At 25.7% G+C, this 21,086-nt stretch overlaps 3 protein-coding genes across 3 annotated transcripts; 1 reads left to right on the forward strand and 2 right to left on the reverse strand.

Moving 5' to 3' along the window:
• Window positions 1–2,246: 2,246 nt before the first annotated feature.
• On the reverse strand, window positions 2,247–4,303 carry LOC112591042 (sprT-like domain-containing protein Spartan). The gene has a single exon (XM_025334691.1). It carries the CDS (start codon window positions 3,832–3,834, stop codon window positions 2,284–2,286), a length of 1,551 nt encoding a protein of 516 aa, XP_025190476.1. The 5' UTR covers window positions 3,835–4,303; the 3' UTR covers window positions 2,247–2,283.
• Window positions 4,304–4,471: 168 nt separating this feature from the next.
• Window positions 4,472–7,930, forward strand: LOC112591043 (something about silencing protein 10). The gene is made up of 10 exons (XM_025334692.1): window positions 4,472–4,673; window positions 5,534–5,687; window positions 6,150–6,381; window positions 6,438–6,556; window positions 6,623–6,785; window positions 6,885–7,002; window positions 7,069–7,248; window positions 7,308–7,489; window positions 7,552–7,706; window positions 7,789–7,930. The coding sequence occupies exons 1-10, from the start codon at window positions 4,657–4,659 to the stop codon at window positions 7,879–7,881; spliced, it is 1,413 nt and encodes a 470-aa protein (XP_025190477.1). The 5' UTR covers window positions 4,472–4,656; the 3' UTR covers window positions 7,882–7,930.
• Window positions 7,931–9,994: 2,064 nt separating this feature from the next.
• LOC112591046 lies at window positions 9,995–14,606 on the reverse strand. Its single transcript, XM_025334695.1, has 3 exons — window positions 14,374–14,606; window positions 14,171–14,269; window positions 9,995–10,158 (listed from the first exon to the last, which is right to left on the reverse strand). The coding sequence occupies exons 1-3, from the start codon at window positions 14,426–14,428 to the stop codon at window positions 9,995–9,997; spliced, it is 318 nt and encodes a 105-aa protein (XP_025190480.1). The 5' UTR covers window positions 14,429–14,606.
• Between the last annotated feature and the right edge of the window lie 6,480 nt (window positions 14,607–21,086).

The raw sequence follows: 21,086 nt of genomic DNA on the forward strand, positions 1-21,086 counted from the left end.
AATATATCAAAAACATGTATACTTATTCTTTGTTAAAATAAATTGTATAGTATTATGTTTGTAACTTGTTTAAAAAAAAAAAAAAGAAATGTTATAGGTATGCAGTATTTATTTGTAATAGAATATTTAGTTGAAGCCATTTGTTTATAAAAGCTCAAAAAGAGAACTCTAAAATTTTGTTTTTTGACGTAATAACATATTAAATAATATTCCTGATTTTTTGTAGTTGATAAATTTACAAAATAAATAAGTTATGTTATAAAAATATCTAATTTTGAATTCATTTATGTTAAACTAACAATTTTAATTTTAATTAGGTATATTAAAAAAGAAATGACAAACTGTAATAGTGTAAGATTTAAAACTAAAGTCGTTTTACATACCTACTTAAACAATAATTGTTTAAAAATACAATAATTTTTATGTAAGTAGGAAAAATCCTCAAAAAGTTTCTTATAGCATCTTTATAATTAAAAATTGAATCCTAAACAAAAAATAGTTTGAAGAGATTATTCTTTAATTTTTTTAAGCATAAAAGAAATACAGATAATTAAACAAATATCAAAAAGTAACTTACAATTTATTTCTGAATATATTTTGATATCCAGTTATAGTGTTCACAGTAACTGTACATTATACAAATTTTAAACTTGGGTTGCACACAGTTAAACTATTCAAACTAAGAAACAGCTGACTAATCTGCAAAAGTATGGTTAAACTTCATGGTGGATATATTAACGGTTGACTCAAAAGGAAGGACAATTTATGATTGCTGCCAATGAAAACTGATTATTGCTAAATATATTTCTTGACTTGAACAGAGTACTGACTACTTGTCATAAATTTCTCTACATTTTTTAATTATGCGCTTGGAAAACAACTTTTTTTAATTTAAATGAAAATCCTTACTTTTAATAACATACTTAAGTTGATTAAATGTCATAAAATTATTTTGATGTATCAACTTGTATTTTAAATCTAGAATAGACTGAATAATGAATGTTTTAAATGGTAGTTATGAACATATTTTTTTAAATGTATTTACCCAAGACTTAATTCTAAATATACCTTGGTACAATAAAAATGTATTAATCTATCTTAAATTATAATTATAATATTTAATAGTAAAAAAAATTCAGCCTACATGCAGAATGCATACTAGACAAAAAAATAAATCAGAAATAGCTATTTTGGATTAAGTACATATTATAAAATCAATACACAAAAATGGTTTGAAAAAAATTCAATTAAATAAAAATCATTAAATTGTGTTATGCATATTTAGAATACCTACATAAATTAAAATAATTGTCAAACAGAAACATTGTTTGCCTAGTTGTCTTATTTTCATATCTGCAAATTAAATTAAAAAATATGCAAAATGTTAAATATAGTGTAACTTTTCCTTATTTTCTGAACACTAAATATTTATATTATTATAAAAATAATAATACTAAAGATTGATAAACCAAGAATGGTCATTACCGTAAACTCAAAACAACTAGAATTTACTGTTTGTAGTTTGTTTACCATTAAATTAAACTAATTAGGAGTTACACTTCATAAATATTGTTATAACTTATGAGGTAACCAAGTGCTGGTGTCAGGTTTTATGATGCTTTCAGCAGAATAGTTGATAGTAGTATTTTTCAATACATTGATCACAAAATATTTTTGATGGTTTTCTGTTTGTAAAATAATAATAATGAGAATAAAAATTAATTTCAAAAATAATTTTTATATTTAACAGAATTTAGTATTCATTATTGCATTATACAAAAGTTAAATGATAGAATAACTAATAATAAAAAAAAAAATGAATATTAATAAAATTATGTTACAACATACTTGATTTAGATATTTTTAGTTATGAGCCAACAAAGAGTAACTTTTTGGAACATCATAAAAAAATATCCAAATATAATACAATTAACACATAAAATTAAAATTAATATTCTTATACTGCAACAACTAATATAATATATAAAATATTAAACAATAAACATAGATATTTTAAATAATGATAATCACAAAATATCCAGACATTTTCTTTGTAAAAACATGATTTTTTACAAGTTGAAGTGCAAACATATGAGCTTAAACTTTAATACTTACTTTTTATACAAATCATTTAAAATAATTAAATATAAAATATTTTCTAAATTTTCTATAAATAAGCATTATTTTAATTTTAGATACAATGAAGATAAAAAATAAATAAATGTTTTATCTAATGTATTATAATGTATAAAAATAAGTAAAACATAAAATAAATCATGATTTTTAAGATATTGACAAACAATGATCTATATGATCATCTAACTCTATTACATTTTTAAATATATTTTCACAGCATGGGCATTTTAAATTATTTTTGTTAACATTTGGTTTAAGTGTTTCTGGTGTTTCTATTGACATACAAATATCTAAATGTGTATTAATATTACTTTCTTTAACCATTTTATCGCAACATGGACAGCTTATATAATTGTTATCATCAGGAACATCTACAGAGTCATTTTCAAATACATTTATCAACATTTTACAATTATTTAAATGTTCATTCATTAAGGATCTATCAACTGTATCATTGCATGCTGGGCATTTACATTTATCATTAATTTCATTGCCAAACATCTCTCTCAGTTGATCACAATTTTGTAAATGGTCATTCAACCAATTGGCAAGCACAGGATCATTGCAAATAGGACATAATGTAGTTCTACCTAATTCTTTTAAAGATATATCTAGTTGATCATTTTCTTCATCACTTTCATCAGAATCAGATTCAGATTCAGAAGGCATGTTAGCATTCTGTTCAGGATCTTTCTTTGGGGATGAACTTGATTTATTATCTAAATTTAACTTTTGGCCATTCTCTATTGATTTGGAATATATTTCAGAATCATCATGAACTTTGTTAATTGGAGGATTCAAAATTGTAATGAAATTTGTTATTTTATTAGCAGGTTTAACATCCAATTGTTTAGGAACAATTGTTTTTATTTTTAATCCATATCCTTTAGGCTCTTTAATTTTAATAAAAGTTCCACTGCAATTAGTTTGATGTTTAGTCCACCAACTGTCATATGGCCCTGGTGCACGATTCATACTCCTTTTTACATATCCATAAAATGGCTTATTATTTTGACATGGTCCATTACACTTCCACCAATGTGTTTTATACAAATTTACTTCATCGTGAAAATCATGATAAATTGATATTTTAGTGCCAGCTCCCACATTTATCCTGTACATATGTTTACAAAATTCTGGTCCATGCCCATCTCTATCTCTATGATCTTTATTTTTAGTAAGAAACAAATATGCATGTATCATTTCGTGTAACAGCGTTTCAACTAAATCTTTTCGAGGTCTGAGTTTTAAAAGTGGTTCACTAAGGCTTATGGAACAAAATCCATTTTGATATCTACATAAACCAGCACAGACTGTCATTCTTTTGCTCCATTGTACCATAACCGAGTCCAATGTACTCCAAAAATACTGCCGATTAAATGCCAAAAATAAACCATGTATATCTGGATTAGGGTCTAACATTTCCCAAGAATGGTGTACTACACTTTCAGTAGTCTCCATATTTTGAGTGTGAGTTCGTTTAATTGGTCGTGGCAGATCGTCGTTAGCATTACGTTTTTGTTTTTTAACATTAGTATTGATATCAGTTAAATCAACTATACTACCATTTCTAGGGCTGGAAGCCAAACTGGTCGTAGATTTTGTCAAATCTATATAACGTAGTTCTTCATTATCCTCAAAATTGGCCAACTCGTTTTGCAATTGTAGAGCGAATAAATAATCATTGCTTGTATCCATTTTAGAATATTCACAACATAATAAAATCAATGTATTAATAAACTAAAGTAAATATTATTTAATAAAGAAGTTAATGTAAGATTATCAAGAATGAAGAACATCACAATAAACAAATTGTCATAAACCGATTCAATATCGGACAATGACCAAAATGTCCAAAACACTAGATCTTAAACTGAACACAGTGTGAAAGTGTGAAATGATCATTGAGGTTAAGAGAAAATAGTAAATACCGATAATCAACCACCGAACAAAACACAATTCAATTAACTATGCCATCAGGTATAATGTAGTACATTTTTGCATGATTATTAATATTTAATGACCATATTTATAGTCTTAATAAAACAGTTATATTTAAACTTTAAGTCTTGATAGCAGATAAATGTATTTCGAAAACAACGAACATGTGTTTTTATCACTGAGGACAGTAGATAACAACATCTCAGATACCATTGATTCATGGTAGAAAATAAGAATAAAATTTCTACCATGTATTCACGCGGTTATTCTTTATTTCTGTGGTACTAAATGGTGTAGTTTAATTTGATAGTATAATTTCGTGGTAGTATTTAACCTCAAAAGCTTAAATTTAAAATTGGGAGATTACCTATTTCAGTATTTCATATTTTCATATACTTCATAGTTCATAGCAATCATAGCCCATACCCGAGTAACAAATAACAATTAAGTGGTCGAGTCTTACTCTTAAGTCTTTATTTTGAATAATTGAACATAAGAAATTTATCATACAAATAGGTGCCAAATGTGCTGTAACTTATAATTATTTAATATTATATAGTTATAAATTATTAAAACACGATGAAAAAGAAACCTTGGTAAGTACATACAAATCAATATTAATTACTACGTTTTTATTAAAGTAAGAGTATTATATTGACTTGTTATTTTATTTGAAATAAATTCCATTTTCAAGATAATTGTTTATATAAAATGAATAATTATAAGAAACAATGATTTGTAATGTAACTTTTGTGATAATAATTATTTGTATCTAATCGTTTTGCTTAGTATTAATTCAATTATTGGAGAGAATATCCTGAGAAATTTGCTGTTTTATACCAGTAATTAAATATAAATTGAATTAGTGTTATTTACTTTTTCATTTATCAACCTACTTAAATATTATTAAATTTTGAATATCAGTACCAATATTATCAAACGTACTAATAATTTATATCATTCTTCCAATTTTGAAATATTTTCATCTCTTTAAAAGTGTTCTTTATGTATAACGGTATAAGGTATTCTTTTAAATTAAATTCAAAGCTAAGATATTATCTTAAATTTAATTCTAATCTAGATTTAAAGAAATTAAAAGATTTTCAATGAATTCATAAATTATTTATGTTTAGAAATGCACAACTATAAAAATTCATAAAAAGTATGAGTTAAACATTTTTTAGAATTAGATATTTAACAAAATAATAGTACATTGTAAATAAATTGATTAAATATGTTACAGAGCTTAAAGTGGTTCATACTATGGTCATCAAAAACAGATGAAATACTTATAAATTTTTTTTGGATTGTTCTAGTTTATTCTAACAATATTTGAAAAATGTTTGGCATAAATCTAATGAATTTATTCAATTGATAAATTAATTTAGTTGTTTCTATATATTTTTATTTATCTTAATTATATACCTAATTATCTAATGTAAAATATTTTTTAAAGGGGGCGCAAGCAAGTGGAGAGCGATGATGACGCTTCTGTAGATTTTGATGGTGAAAATTCAGAGAGTGATTATGATGAAAACGAAAAGCTTCTCTTAGAAAAAACACGAAAAGAACTTGTTCAAGGACCATATGATTCAGATGAGGAGAGCGAAGTAATTCATTTTATGCACCATTTATATTATATACAATTTGTACATTATGGTTTCTATGTTAAAATCTAAGTACTTCTAAATTATCTTTTTATCTAATCTTACATAAATTATTATTGTGTAATGAAAACTATTTAAATTGCCAAAACTGAATCAAGAAATTTTATTTATTGAGGTAAAACAAATTCAAAAAATAATTTTGATTTTTTTTTGTATCAAATATATTATAAATATTTATTCCTAACAGTTCTTTAATTATTGTAATTTCGCTTAAAAAAAACAAATTATTTAAGTAAACATTTAAATATTTATAAATTGAATTGATTATTTTTAACTTAAACACTTGTTTTTTATAGTGAATTATTTAAAACTTTTTAAATCATTTTTATTTATAACTACAAATTATTGAAAATAAGTAGAAATCTTGAAAGTGGATGATAATTATTAGTTTACTCATGTAATTAGGAAGAAGTATTTCCACTACGTAATAAACTAGATCAGTATGAAGACAGTGAAGAAGATGATGAAGTTGAAAATGATATTGAACAATATTCAGATCATGATGAAGAAAAACACATTAGTGATAGTGATATAGAAGGCGCAGAAAGTGGTTCAGATGATTTACCTAATGACAAGGCTTGGGGTCAACTAAGAAGATCATTTTATAATACAGACTACTTAGATAAAGATCATGGAGGTAACATATTATTTATATTTAATTATTGAATATTTTATATAAATACATTTATATAGGTTTTGAGGGGGAAGAAGATGAAGAAACTGCTAAAATGGAAGAAGAAGAAGCGCGTAAAATCCATCAAAGAATGATGTCTGAATTAGAAAATGTGGACCTTGATAGTGAACTTTTTATTGTAAGTTATTGTAAATAAAATTTATTTATAGTAAGTTTTTGATTTATTAATGTTTATTATTTCTAGGGGACTAAAGTAACAGACAATGTAAAAGAAGGAACTGACTCGAGTGATATAACACAAATGATGACTGTTAAAAAAGATTTGAGTTCAATGAGTGATCGTGAAAAACGAAAATTATTAATGAAAGAATCTCCTGAACTTTTTGGACTAATCACAGATTTCAAAAGTAATTATTTTTTGATATTTAACATTATTTTCTTTAATATAGAAATTCATATAATTTGTTATTTAATATATAATAAAACAATTTATTTTTATAACATAGACTACATGAGAAATGCACAAGAAAAATTATCTCCTTTTTTGAAGTTAGTTAGATCTGGAGACATACCAAAGAGTCGGTTTACAGAATATGCACAATGTTATTTTGAAATTATATTGAAGTAATACTGATATTTTACATCAACTGTTGAAATTATTCTTACTTTACATTTGTATTATTATTTTAGTTACTGTACCAATATTGGATTCTATTTTCTTATGAAATCTGTTCGTAAACCAGTGCAAAGTCATCCTATTATGAATAGATTACTTCGATACCGTGAAATTTTATGTGAACAGAATAAACAATTTGAAACAATAATATTACCTCAGATTGAACAAATATTGTCCAATATCAATATAGTAGAGTAAGAAATTATTTAATTTAACAAACATTTTCATTACTTAACAGCTTTTTAAAATTTAGATCTAACTCTAAGGCAAATAAAAATAAACCAAAAAAATTACTTAATCTGCTGAAAAAACCAGTACAGAAACCTGTCAATACAATTAAACCCAAAGAAAATGTTCTGGAAAAAACAAATGATAACCAATCTAATAATACATTTGAGAATAGTGAAGACGAAGATGATGCAATAGAAGATAAAGGTATAATGTTAATATAATATTACAAATATTAGTGTTTTTATTACAAATTATTTATGTTATAGAAGAACCAATGATGACCACTGATGAAAAACGTGGTATAACCTATCAAATAGCTAAGAATAAGGGACTTACTCCTCGACGTAAGAAAGAACTTAGAAATCCAAGAGTGAAGAATCGTATGAAATATCGTAAAGCCAAAATCCGTAGGAAGGGACAGGTTAGCTAAATTAATAATCAAATTTTAGTTTTGAAATTTTATATGATTTTAAGTATTAATATTTGTATGTATTTCATTTCAGATTTCAGAGCCACGTAAAGAAATTCGTCGTTATGATGGAGAAATTTCTGGTATTAAAGTTAATCTTTCTAAGAGCATAAAAATTAAAGCTTAATTTACTATGTTTTTGTTTTTGGTAATATATGATAAATTTATAAAAAAAATTCAATTGGTTTTTTTTTAAGAAAAATCAATATTGGTATGTTTTTTTAGTAAAGAATAATCAGTGATAATATTAATATTATTTAACCTGTATTAATCAAAGCATATTACTTGAAGGTACTTTGATATTTACTATATTCTAGTCAGGATTATAGTAAACTTTTTTTAAATAGTTATAATTAATTGAAAAAAATTAATTTTTATCACTACAGATGTTTTAATTAATATAAACAATATAATATATGTTCAAAAACAGAATTTAAAAAAATTAATTATTTGTATAAAAAAGTAAGTTTCATAAATTATCGAGTATAAAAATTAACTATTGTTTACCTATTGATTAATTTTTACTGTTGAATATTAAATATTTACTATCATCTTTTCATTATAAAATATTAAAGCAGTAATAGATAATTTAAATTTTAAAGCAAAACTCATTGTTAGTAATTTTATTCTAAAATGTTAACCTTAATACTATTAAATGATTTTATTATTTGTGCTTGTAACCATAGATAAATAATATAAAGTTTCTTACCAAAAATGTATATTTTACCAATCACTATCCCTTATCCATACTTATTCCTTGTATAACATGAAGTTATTGGAGTTACATGGTTAAACTAAATATTTGTCTGCAGTCCCTGTACCTACGGCCTTTAGCATTATTATATTTGGTATATTCATTCAGCCATAGTAATGTAATATTTGAAAACTATTATAGATCAAAATTTTCAAATAATTTATTATGTATTTCTTCACCGACATCAATACTAGTGTATAATTGTACAAGGTATTTTTTTTATTATAAAAATTGGTCTTCAGAAAATGTTACATGCCCGCATGTTTTATATGAAGATATTAACATAACAATTTTATGTTAACAATAATCCATTTTACTTTTTTATTTAGAGTAAATAGATCTATTTTAAAATTTAACTGCGAAATTATTAACTAAAGTATCACTGAGACTTTTATTGAAATTTTAATCACGAAGTAAGAAGTTATAAACATTTTAAAATTGTAGGTAAATTATAAAATTATCTTAAGTATCGAAAATATCTTAGAATAAAATGGCTTATTTATTTTGAATGTAAAATTTGCCATATTGTATAAATGTATAATAGGTAAATTATAAGACAGAAACAACACATATGGACGGTGTGGCTGGCATCACTTATCAGTTACCCAATACTTTAATGACAATTATTTTGGAGTTCCTTATAAAAATTCATAAAATTGAAGACTAAGTTGTCCTCACCCCTTATCGGGCTTATAATAATATATCAGTACTCTGTAATACATATATTATGTTAAAAATAATATTAATCACAGAATATTGAATTATAAAAATATTGAATAATATTTAAATATTTTGACATTAAGTAGGTATTGCCTAAATGTAGAATAATTTTAAGTTATTTATACCATACTTCAAATCTATTATTCACACAAATACACTATTGTATAGTATAATATATAAGGCGTTATTGACTAATAATATTCAATAAAATATGATTAATGACTAATAATATTATAGTATATTATGTATAAGTGTTGTTTTTGCGTAAATTAATTCAACCTATAGGTACTTTGTTTTTTGAGTATAGCCAGTAGGTGGCCACCCATAGGTAACCATATAACTTATTTATTTTTTATATTATAACTTAACATTTTTATTCGTCAAAATCTTGAACAGTTATTTTTAAATATATATCTAGAATTAAACTTGTAGGTATGTGAAAAACGCATAAATTTTTTATGCCACAACCAAATGATAAAATTTCAGAATAATGGAACCTCCATTTGGTAGTCTGTGACATAACTGACATTAATATTGCAGTTTGAAATAAACTATATACATTTAACCGATATATAAATGTGTATACAAGAATATTAAACTGCATTGATAGATACACATAAAACGAATATAATATTATACAGCCTTCTATAATATGACTATATATATATATTATAAATGTATAATATACTGAACATATATTTTTTGATCGTTAAGCAAATAACTATATAAACATCAAAAGTATTTCCAAGGGTAACGAAAATGGGTTTCAATGTTCAATAGGTAACCGTTTTAAAATTATTACATGTACAAGAAGATCGTTTAATATCAAAGGTGAAATATACAGTGGTGTCCTTTTGAATTTTCGCTCGGATGGTCCGAATTCTAATAAACGCGCAGCATTTCTCGACGGGCGGTCGCTCTTGTTCATATCTATAGGTAACAAAAAAAAAAAAAAAAAACATAATATAACTTGTATATACATTCTTCAATACACGTTGAAACTGAACGATACAAAAATTTGACTATAGGTATATTATATACCTACATACATACGTCAGTCGGTAAGTGCATATGTATCACACAATAATGTGTATATACTTATAGCAATAATGGTTCAGGTCATTTAATATGATACAAGAAAAAGATAAAATTGGATAAGAATCGATTAAAATAAAATATTTTTTCCACGTATTACATTACATTTATAGAGTACTTATTATATTATTGTGTTTTATTTTAACGACGTTTGCCGTATTGAAGTCCTATTCACGAACCGTTAATAAATTGTATTGAAGCTATTCGAATATCGCCAAATAGGATGCCGCCTATAATATAATATAAAAACTTTCAATATAAAAATTTGATGTAAATTCCATGTGGTACGTCGGGTGTCAACATAAAACAAAATGTTTAAATATAAATAAAAAAGTATATTTTTATATTACCTAAAAATATTTTTATTGAAACCATTGTCATCATAATGTATTACCTTGTATAGAACATAATATATGTATAAAATATTATGAATTAAAATTTTTTTATTTTAATTTAGCAAAACATTATATTTTTAAAATATTGGAAATTTAAATTTTATCATCATATTATATTCGTACATCGTATTTCAATTATTTAACATTAAAATAATAAACAATTATCGTCGGTCAACCGATGAATTGATAAAAACTTATAGCAACTCTATGAAATATGTCAATACCAGATAAAAAAATAAAGATAAACATATATTTTTAAATAAGTAATGTGTAATATAATTTTTTTTCTTTATGAAATTTTGAAAATATGTTATAATTTATACGTATTTTATGTTCATGACTTTTATTTTTTATTTTTCATAAGTTTAAGAGCGCCCCTGTAGTAACAATGCTTGAAGGATATCCACTTGTCCCTCTCTAAATCTGGCACTGATTCAGGAGTGGTTTAGGAGACCATGTCCCTCTCAAGCCCATATTTCTAAAAAAATTGTATAAAAAAAAACGCGTTATACTATTATTATATATGTACAAGTGTGTAGTTGGATAACATTGAATTGAGTCCCAAATATTGAATTGAGTTCCTTTTTTAATTGTAATAATAAGTATAAAGACATTTTTTACTTTAAGAATAATTTTTTATCAACGATTATAAAAAAATACTAAAAAAGTTGAAAATTTGTCATACTTATAAATATTTCAAAAAAGGTCAAAATTTGTTGAACCTTTTTTTCATAATATAGATATTGAAAATAATAATTTGGAAATTTCAAGTACATACTTATTTTATTGGTTTTGGAAATAAAGGTATAACAAAATATTAAAAATTGTTTGAGAAGAAATAATTATTTTACGGTTGAATATCTAAACATACACTCCATTTTTCACTCGTAATAATTTGATAATTAAATAAGTATTAACTAATTGTGTTTCACCGGCTATATAGATAGTTATGAGTGTTAAGACATTTTATCTATATGGACTTAATTCAAACACATAAAAGTAGCATGGACTCAATTCAATACCACCGGTGTAGTTAAGTGTATATATCTCTTATTGACTATTATCTATACTAATATACTATGAAGTATAAATAAACGATAATAATATAAAACATACTATGGTATGATATTATTATGAATATTATAACTTAGCCCCTCCTCCAATTAAGTCTCTAGAATCGCCTCTGTTGTAATTTTTTTTTCTGAGGACAAATTTGTACTTAATTATTAGTTGTTAACAAAGTTATTCGTTGGTTATTATTAATAATTAATTAGTTTTTGCTAGGTATACTGCAGATAAATTCAACCACATATTTTATTCGTATTTTTTTTTAGTAGAATTGATAATTGGTAAGTATAATCAATTAGCTACAGGCTACATTTATTATCAATTGCATAAATATATGTCATTCAATAATAATATGTTATTCTTACTTATATGATTACATGAGCAATTTATTATAATGTATTCAATAATTTCTGTTGTAAGCCACTCATTATATTATGTGAAGGACAAAACATATAAATAATATACTATTCCATTTGGTAAACATATTTACATCAATTATCCTATCAATTATGTATTACTTATCCGTACTCTGTAGGAAATAATAAGGTGTTGTCTATAAAAGTTGAGATGTGTCATAGCCAATTCCTCTCTATCAGTTCTCTTCTTCTGCAGTTATTACTATGTAATACTACATATGCTAGTACTATGGTACATTTGGTTAAATGATTAAGTCTTTTTCACGTCGGTTTTCACACAGTCTTCCTAGTGGTCTCTTAGATAGTATTCATCTCATAGTTTTAATCGTTGAACCTATTTATTGCTGCCTCCTCTTTTAATCTATCAAAAATATGTGATTTATGAAAATATTTTAATGATTTTAAAAGTCGCTAATTTTATAATAAATGATTTACATACTCCACAATACGAAAAAAACGATATGTTTTGTTTAAACAATTTTTAATCACAAAATACTAAGTATATCAGAATACGAGTATAACGTATTACAATTATATAAATAATGAAAGTGTTCAATGTAAAGCACAATTTTGATGTAAAAAAAAATTAAACCAAAATGTATAAATAAAAATAAAAAATAAATAATTAGTCAATAGAAAAAAAGAAAAAAAAGTTGCCCAGTGGCTCACTAAACATTTCATAGTTAATAATAACGACAAAAAAAAAAAATGGGAAAAGGAGTATATGGGCAGGACAACACAATAAACGATGGGAAGAATATCGAAATGGTGAAACGAGTGCAGGACAGTATGAAAATTAAACATTATTGAATTTACTAATGAATTTTCGTTCCGTGTAGGCTCCGCTTGTCATTTCCGCAACGTTTTCGCGGCCGGTCCCTCTGATAACGGCGTCGCAGGCGCGTAGGTCGAGCACGTAATGAGATTTCGGGTGACCGAAAGTTAAACTAGACAGCCCCCAAGAAAGAATCCAGTTATACGATCGGGACACTTTAAAGGAAAAATTATATAATATAGATATAGCCCCCACTAATACAAACATTTTTAATATTATTTTTTTCCAACGGGGGTGGCACTTGCTTCCAGTGTCCCCCCTCTGGAATTCTGGATTTACCCTTTACAACCCTGGCCACGGCAGTGACGGTATTGACGGTGAGCGGCTAAAGTGTGTGACGTCATGCGTGCGTCGATGGCGTTACGGATAACTCTGCGAACAACGAATGGCGAAGATCGATGTAGCACGGGTAAGCGAAGATAAGATGCTGCGAAATTGGCGAATAGCGACTACCGGATGTGTGACCTAGCCGGCAGGATTGCCTCGGAGCGTAAAAGAGAGTCATCACGCCGCAGTCCTGATATGCTTTCCTCGAGGATTTCGCAGTTCACCTCGTCTACATCCGGTAGCAGCCAGAGTCGCGCGTTGTCGGACCCTGAAACGTTGAGTTTCCGCGGATCCAGCGCAGCTGACATCCGTGTTTCTGTCCTTTATATCGTTACTAAATCCATGCTAAAGTCTTCACCACCACTACCGTAGTCATCGTCCGCTATCGCTCAACGTGACCAGAGCAGTCATCAGGCTCCTGTCGAACCGCTCACGGCGATAAGCGGCCGGAGAACACACAAGTGTAAAATACCGCAGGGCACCGTTTGTGCTCTATATCATCATATATTATTTCGGTTCTTGTATCACCGTCATCCTGTCCAATATCCTCGGTTAAAGGAGTAGTGGGAGATCTAGTCTAAGGAGTCTGTATAATTTTTATTATTGTAACGGGTTATTAGTAATTAGTAACGGGCAACCAAAAAAAAAAAAAAAAAATGTATAATATATATTAATAACAATGATAAAATAATGAATAGAATTGTACATATAGACAATAAAATAAAAAAAATTAAAAATATATATATACTAATAATAAGGATATCATTAAGTGATAACACGAATATAATATTGTTGTACAATCTTACAATGAGACGATGGACTTCCACAGCATTGACTGATCAGCTTCGAACGGCAGAGCAGCAGGGTGCCAACAAAGCGAATGGTGACCAAAGATAAGGTTAGGTCTAAAAGCAACGTGCAAAGGTAAACACTAAGCACCACTTGTGCACTGGAAAACGTCCAATGGGGTAACCACGCACAAAACTGCGTAGTCAATAACGATAGGTACCTATTAATATGGCGTATACCAACCCGGACCGCACACAGGGTTTTTGGATGATCATGTCGCCGTTTTAACGAAAACGGTCACAGCAGTACCGATCAACGATAGAAAAAAAAGATGCAATAAAATAAACACCGTGACGTTGAGGCGATCATAAAAAACTCGGTGCGCGCGACAACGCCAACAGCGCACTGGGAACGGCGGCGGTACCGGACACGGGACAACAGACCGCGGAAAGACCAGGCCGCAAGTCAGAAACTCGAAACGGACAACGGTCAAATCGGTCGACCGGGATGGAGACGACAAGTCGGCGGCGATTACAGCATGACCACCCGGAGGGAACATAACTATGATGCCAAGACTGTCACTTCGCATCGTCGCAGACTTTGATCCGTCCGGAGCGCGCGGAAGATGTTTTGTGTCTGTGTTCAAACAAATATATTAGTGCTTAAAGTACGAATAACCAAAAACAACATCAATAATAACAAAATGAATCGTGCAAAAAAATTTACGATATTTTAGACCTGTAGAGTAAATGCAATTACGTACAAATATTATATCATGTAAGTATAACAAATTATAATTTATAACTACGAAGTACGATAGGCACTTAATCTTTCGAAATTGGTTTAATATACAATTTACCTATTGTGAGCATTTTTATTATTGGCCATTCTCGCTGGATTGCTTGGTAACGTAGGTATATAAATATAACATTATGATTCATGACGACGCGTATGTTTGAACGTTGTTGATGTTTATTTCATTAACAACATTTTATTATTTCGAAGAATTACCCATGATGTTTTTGTGTTTTAAGTTTTAACCTAACAAGTTTACATACCGTAGATGTTATGAACATTTTTTGATTATTATTTTTATCTTTCTATTTGAAAATGCTCAGAATATAATTAAATGATTCACGTCAATGGAAATCTATCGATTTACTAGAATATTATAATTTTTTTTCTAAATCAACCACTCATATCGTTTGTTTCGCTTTGGAACGCTAAACCTTTGACAACTATAATGTCTCGCAGGTATCTACCGTTTTGTATACGTACATAATAATGACGTAAAATACTACAATACCTATTGCAGTACTGCAGACCGCGATTGCTAATTTTTCTGTCGATTTGAGTACCTAATTTACGTGTGTTTACGACCTGCAAAAGTTTGCCTGATTAACCATAGTTTCACGATACTCAATTGTTGTCATATACCTGACTTGATGATACAGATTATAATATTATTATATTAATACTAGTTACAGTTACTATTATTAGATACCTCTATCTTCTTTTATACTATAATACAAGAAATTAATTTACATTTAAAGTATTTTTTAAACTTTTCTGTTTGCTTAATGTATCTATGTGTAACGATAGTGTTATTTTTATGCTTATAAGTTATATTTACCGGATATTTTACATAATATTATATTTTTATACTATTTTTGAAATATGTTGTGGTTTCCGTTATGCAAATGGAATAATATTTTAGAGAAGGTATGTAATGATTTTTATTTAATTTTAAAATTTTCGTGAATGATTGTGATTCTTAAATACATTTCTGACTTGAAAAATATTGCTTTTATTTTATATAATAAAGTATTTCTTCAAAAAGTGATACTATAATATAATTTAATAAGTTTTTTTTTTAATTTGAATTTGAATTTGTTAGCTCAGAGTTTAGTTTTGTGGAATTTGATGATCCATTAGATACAGGAGAAATTTTTGATTGTATAAAGTTGTGTACTTTCTATCGTTGAGATTGTTGTAATATGCGTCTTCTATTATTGAATTGAATTTGATATTTTGTTTTGAAGTGTACTTGACAATTTTGTTTTTACGTTTATTTTCTAGTTTTTCTTTATTTCTAATTGATTCTAAGATTTCCGATAACTTATTAATTATTTATTAATAGATTGGTATAAATATAGTATATATAAATTAGTATTTCATTAAAATCACTTGAACCTTGTTATAATGAAAATAGTTAATAATTTTTTGATAAATATATATTTATATGCACGCACAAATAAAATGAATTTTATTAAGATACGACTACGCGCGGGTTCATATTGCAATTTTACTGCTAATATTAATAACTACAACTTCCAAATTGTATAAATAATCCATTGCTTTAAAAATTAAACTGTGCATTCTATATAGATATTTATATATATATATATATAGCTGCAAAATAAATGAACTGTATACCCATAACGAATGTCTAATACTTTACAATCATACCTATTATGCATTATTAGCATTTAATGTTATTTTGTGAACACAAATAATTATAATTATTATATTTATTTGTACTGTTGAAATTATAATTGAAATGTCAAGTCGTTTATTATTTATTATTAACAATTACATTTTCATATAGACATATAGTCCTTTAAATGTGAACGCTGTATGTACAAATACATTACAATTTAAACTTTTCTACTTTCTAAATAAACAAAAAAACGCATGGCAAATAAAAAATATGTGTTTTTGATGAAAAATAATGTATAATTAGTAATTAATAATTAAAAATTAGATTATTATATATTATATATAAGTATATAACATAATAATTTCTAAGGAAATCAATTGGATTTTCAAATTTAACACATTTTTACTTAAGCTTAACTCAATAGGTATATATATAAAGAGTTTTTAATCATTTCTTACGTTTGATATAATATTTGAAATGAGTCCGCTTTCGTTTCCAAAAACGACTATTCGCATTGTCCAACAATTTATTCATATTTTCTTTCAATTTTTGCAGTAATCCAGTTACTTGAAATTCATCCGTCTTTAGCTTACGTATAAGGGTTGAGATCGGTTTGTTAGGAAGCATTGTTAGTATTTAATCAATTTAAATCAATTCACAAAAATATTACTTAATACTATTTGCAGGTTTTATATGTACGGTACCTATATTGTCGCTGATAAAACATAGTTTGTTTTATACTATTATAAATCCTTAGTCAGATTTTGTTCTTTGACGCGTATCCTTATTTCTGCTGCAGAAAATTGGTTAATGAAGATATATTATTTTCAATTTTGTAATTAAAATTATATTACACAATAAAGCCTAATATCATATGAAACAATTATTTATCCAGCTAAAGCCATCAATCTGTTTTCCAAAATCACATTATTTATTTACGAAGGTCATCTATAAATTTGACATTATCCGCCATAGTTTTCTTGTTGTGTTATTATATTACGGTAAAATTACAGATATCAGTTAAATATCTTAGGATAGATAATTAGTGTTGGTAAAAGTACAAAATGTTTTACCAATTAGGTATGTGATATATTTTTTTTTTTTTGCTTTACAAGTGTAGTGTATCGATTGCAATATTAAACGTATAACTTAAAAATGATAATTATTATTATTAAAGTATTACATTAATTACTACTAGCCTTAGGAGACTTAACTTCAACAGTGTTTGGTATCGGGTTCATGGGAGTGTTTTTAATTAATATAGTTGAAGGTTCTATTTTTGCGGTTTCATCGGACTACGGTTTGAATCTTTCGCTTCTCGCATTTGGTATATTAAATTAATAATTCCTAAAAAGAACTATTTGCAATTATTAATATATAAATATATTATTGTTAATTAAAATTTGTAGTTATTTCCTAAAATAGGTTTTATGACGATCATTTAAAATCATTAGTGTATATATAGGTAGTAACAGTAAATAAAAAATAAAAAAAAATAAAAATATCACGAAAAAAATTGTTAATTATATTTTAACAGAGTAATAAGCAACGCACTTTTTATAAATAATAATAATAAGGTACCAAATTTCAAATTTTTTTTATTAAATACTTTTTGATTTATTAATATATGTTTTATCATATGCTGAAAATATTAAAATTCAATTTACTCAAAAGTTATTATACGTTTTTGAGATACTATATTATAATTATATGTTTAAAATATGTATAAATACTGATGCAATGCATTTGCGATAACGCAATATCATAATTAATATATATATTATATATATATATATATGACAATATGAGTATCTAATAGTGTAGTTATCTGTCAATGGCCTAGATGCCGAGGCTTATGTTATATAGTAATAATAATAAAAAATAATAATAGTTTAATCATATAAAATACCTAATTAAAATTTAAAAGTCTGTTCTATAATCTAACGATGAGTGTCAAAGAATTTATTATAATATGGTATAAAAAATAAAAATTATGTCACATTATAAATTTCCATATTATTTCTTTTTCTTGCAAAGAAAGCAGCAATAAGGTACTTAAATTCTGTTTAAACCACATTGTATATTTATAAGTTCAATCCTTTTGGTAGACGTAACAAAATACCGTCGTAAATGAGTTGTTCTCGATGTCGCTATGAATTAAATATTGTAATATTGTGGTTTATTATCTTTTCTGTGCGCATTTACACGCAGAGAATATAAGAGTAGGCGTCGAGAGAATTAAGATAATATCGCTTACTACAAACTATATATGTTAATTTATTTAAATTTTGTATGCACATAGATATTTTACTTACCTTTCCATATATATATATATATTTATAAGTTAATAGAATAACAATAAGTAACAGTTTCCGGTTGAATTTGTTATTTTAAAGGTACAATATTCTTGTATATTATTTTCAAATCATTAAGCACATACATGAGATATAAATAATTGTTGTATCTACTATATTGATCTAAAATATCAATAATAATTAGTATAAATATTTTAATATTAATATTGATATAATATATATAATAGCGAAATAAAGTTTAAGTATTATAACAGTAGTCAGTAAGTGAATTAATAACTTTTTCATCTCTATTATATAGATATAATTCGCAGGGGGAAAGTTCTTCAAACTGTAAACACTTTAAGTAATTTTGTTTTTAAAAACATTTTTTACACAACTTAAGTTATAAAGTCATGAGTTTATTGTTTACAAAACAACTATTTTTATCGTTATTTTTTTTTTTAAGTTTCTGAATGTGGACATACTTCTTTGATTTGAAAATAATCGTACATAGATATAATTAAGTGCTTGGATAGATCATCTTGTACAGTAAAAAGTAAATGTATTTAATTAAATAGCTATAAAGATAGGATACTATTTGCCGTATAATGTAAGTTTACTCATTTAAATTTTACATACTTATTTTTTCTTTAAATAATTAACTGGTTCTAAATTCAAATTTTAATCATTAATTTATTAAAAGACAAAATAATACACTCATTAGAAGTTATCTAAAACTTCAATTATAGAAATATAATCACATTTAACTAATAATTTTACAATAATTACTATAATAATACCTAAACCAAAAACGTATTAGTTTATAATTGATATTAAAACTCATTCTTGAGATTTATAACACAATAATACAATGATTATAATAATTATAAAAAATTAATTATACTGAAATAGTATTAAATCATTAAAAACTAATCTTAATAGGACACTGATATTTGAAATTAGTAACAATCACATAGTATAATAGTGATGTAGAAATACAATGCGTATTTATATAGAAATTATGGTATTATATGATGTAGTTTTACATATATAGACTCGTATATAATTTACATAGCTAGTTATAGCGTTTTGAACTCTCGAATGAATATATTTCATAATACTCAATATAATAGGTATTAATTAAGATTAAATATAACTATAATACGAGTAGATTAATAAATATTGTATTTGCAGTATAATATAACTATTAGAATCAATAGTATAAATTAAATTGTATATACCTTTGTATTATTATTTTTTGTTTTTTTCTTCATATTTATTTAAAGCTTATTAATTATTTATTTTTAAGTCATCATATTACAGATAGATACAGTCATATTAATATATATAAAACATTTTATAAGATTGACAATGATTATACGTTAGTAGGTAAAATATTTTAATTTTAAATCAATTAACACTTTATTGAACACATATATAATATAGGTATATAATCGTGTTATTTGTGTGAATGATATTATTGAATTAATCAACAATGTATTGTACCTATACATAAATATATACTATATATATATATATACAGTATGATTCACCAAAAATATATGCTCTTGCTTATTTTTCCATCTAACAATGAATTTATTTGAATTCTTATGACTTTTGTACTAATTAATATAGGAGTAGGTATATCTATCGTGAGATACAAACTTTTGTTCTTCAAATTATAACGCCATTAGTGTTCTCATGATGATTGGAGGAAGGATAAGGATATACAAATTAATTGAAAATGAGCTATGTTTCCATACCCCCATATTATTACAACCCAATATGCATTACACTTTACAAATTTAAATTATTTTGTTTTGTTTTTATGAATAATTTTACGAAATTTTATAAATTTTTCTTTATTTTTTGCTATGACTTTAAGAGCTTTTTTGGATAAAAATTTACGTCTCTATAAAGTGCTAACAATGTTAACTCATGTCCCATTGTAAATATCGTTAATTTAGATTTTGAATAACTTTATTATTAGTGAATATGAAAAATGGAGCATGCTTGATGAATTATTCTGTATAAATAAATTTATTGGTTGAGACTTGAGAGTTTAATATTTTTACTAACTGCAGCTATTTCAATAGGTGCGCATTTGTTTTAAAACAATTATATCTATGTTATATGTACCTACACATAAACTGGATAAAAATTAATTGAATATATATTAGTAGACACCCAATAAGACAA

This window comes from Melanaphis sacchari, unplaced genomic scaffold (genome assembly GCF_002803265.2).
Source record: "Melanaphis sacchari strain LSU unplaced genomic scaffold, SCAv2.0 Contig128_pilon_pilon, whole genome shotgun sequence".
In the NCBI taxonomy this organism is placed as follows: domain Eukaryota; kingdom Metazoa; phylum Arthropoda; class Insecta; order Hemiptera; family Aphididae; genus Melanaphis; species Melanaphis sacchari.

What these genes read in the sequence shown, in the direction of transcription:
- LOC112591042 (XM_025334691.1), bottom strand. Translation starts at nt 3,834, where the DNA reads ATGGATACAAGCAATGATTATTTATTCGCTCTACAATTGCAAAACGAG.
- LOC112591043 (XM_025334692.1), top strand. An exon ending in ACTAATCACAGATTTCAAAA is followed by an intron (nt 6,786 to 6,884) that starts GTAATTATTTTT and finishes TTTATAACATAG; the next exon opens with ACTACATGAGAAATGCACAA. An exon ending in TCCAATATCAATATAGTAGA is followed by an intron (nt 7,249 to 7,307) that starts GTAAGAAATTAT and finishes TTTAAAATTTAG; the next exon opens with ATCTAACTCTAAGGCAAATA.
- LOC112591046 (XM_025334695.1), bottom strand. Translation starts at nt 14,428, where the DNA reads ATGATCATCCAAAAACCCTGTGTGCGGTCCGGGTTGGTATACGCCATA. An exon ending in GGTATACGCCATATTAATAG is followed by an intron (nt 14,270 to 14,373) that starts GTACCTATCGTT and finishes CGTTGCTTTTAG; the next exon opens with ACCTAACCTTATCTTTGGTC. An exon ending in TGGAAGTCCATCGTCTCATT is followed by an intron (nt 10,159 to 14,170) that starts GTAAGATTGTAC and finishes TGTTACCTATAG; the next exon opens with ATATGAACAAGAGCGACCGC.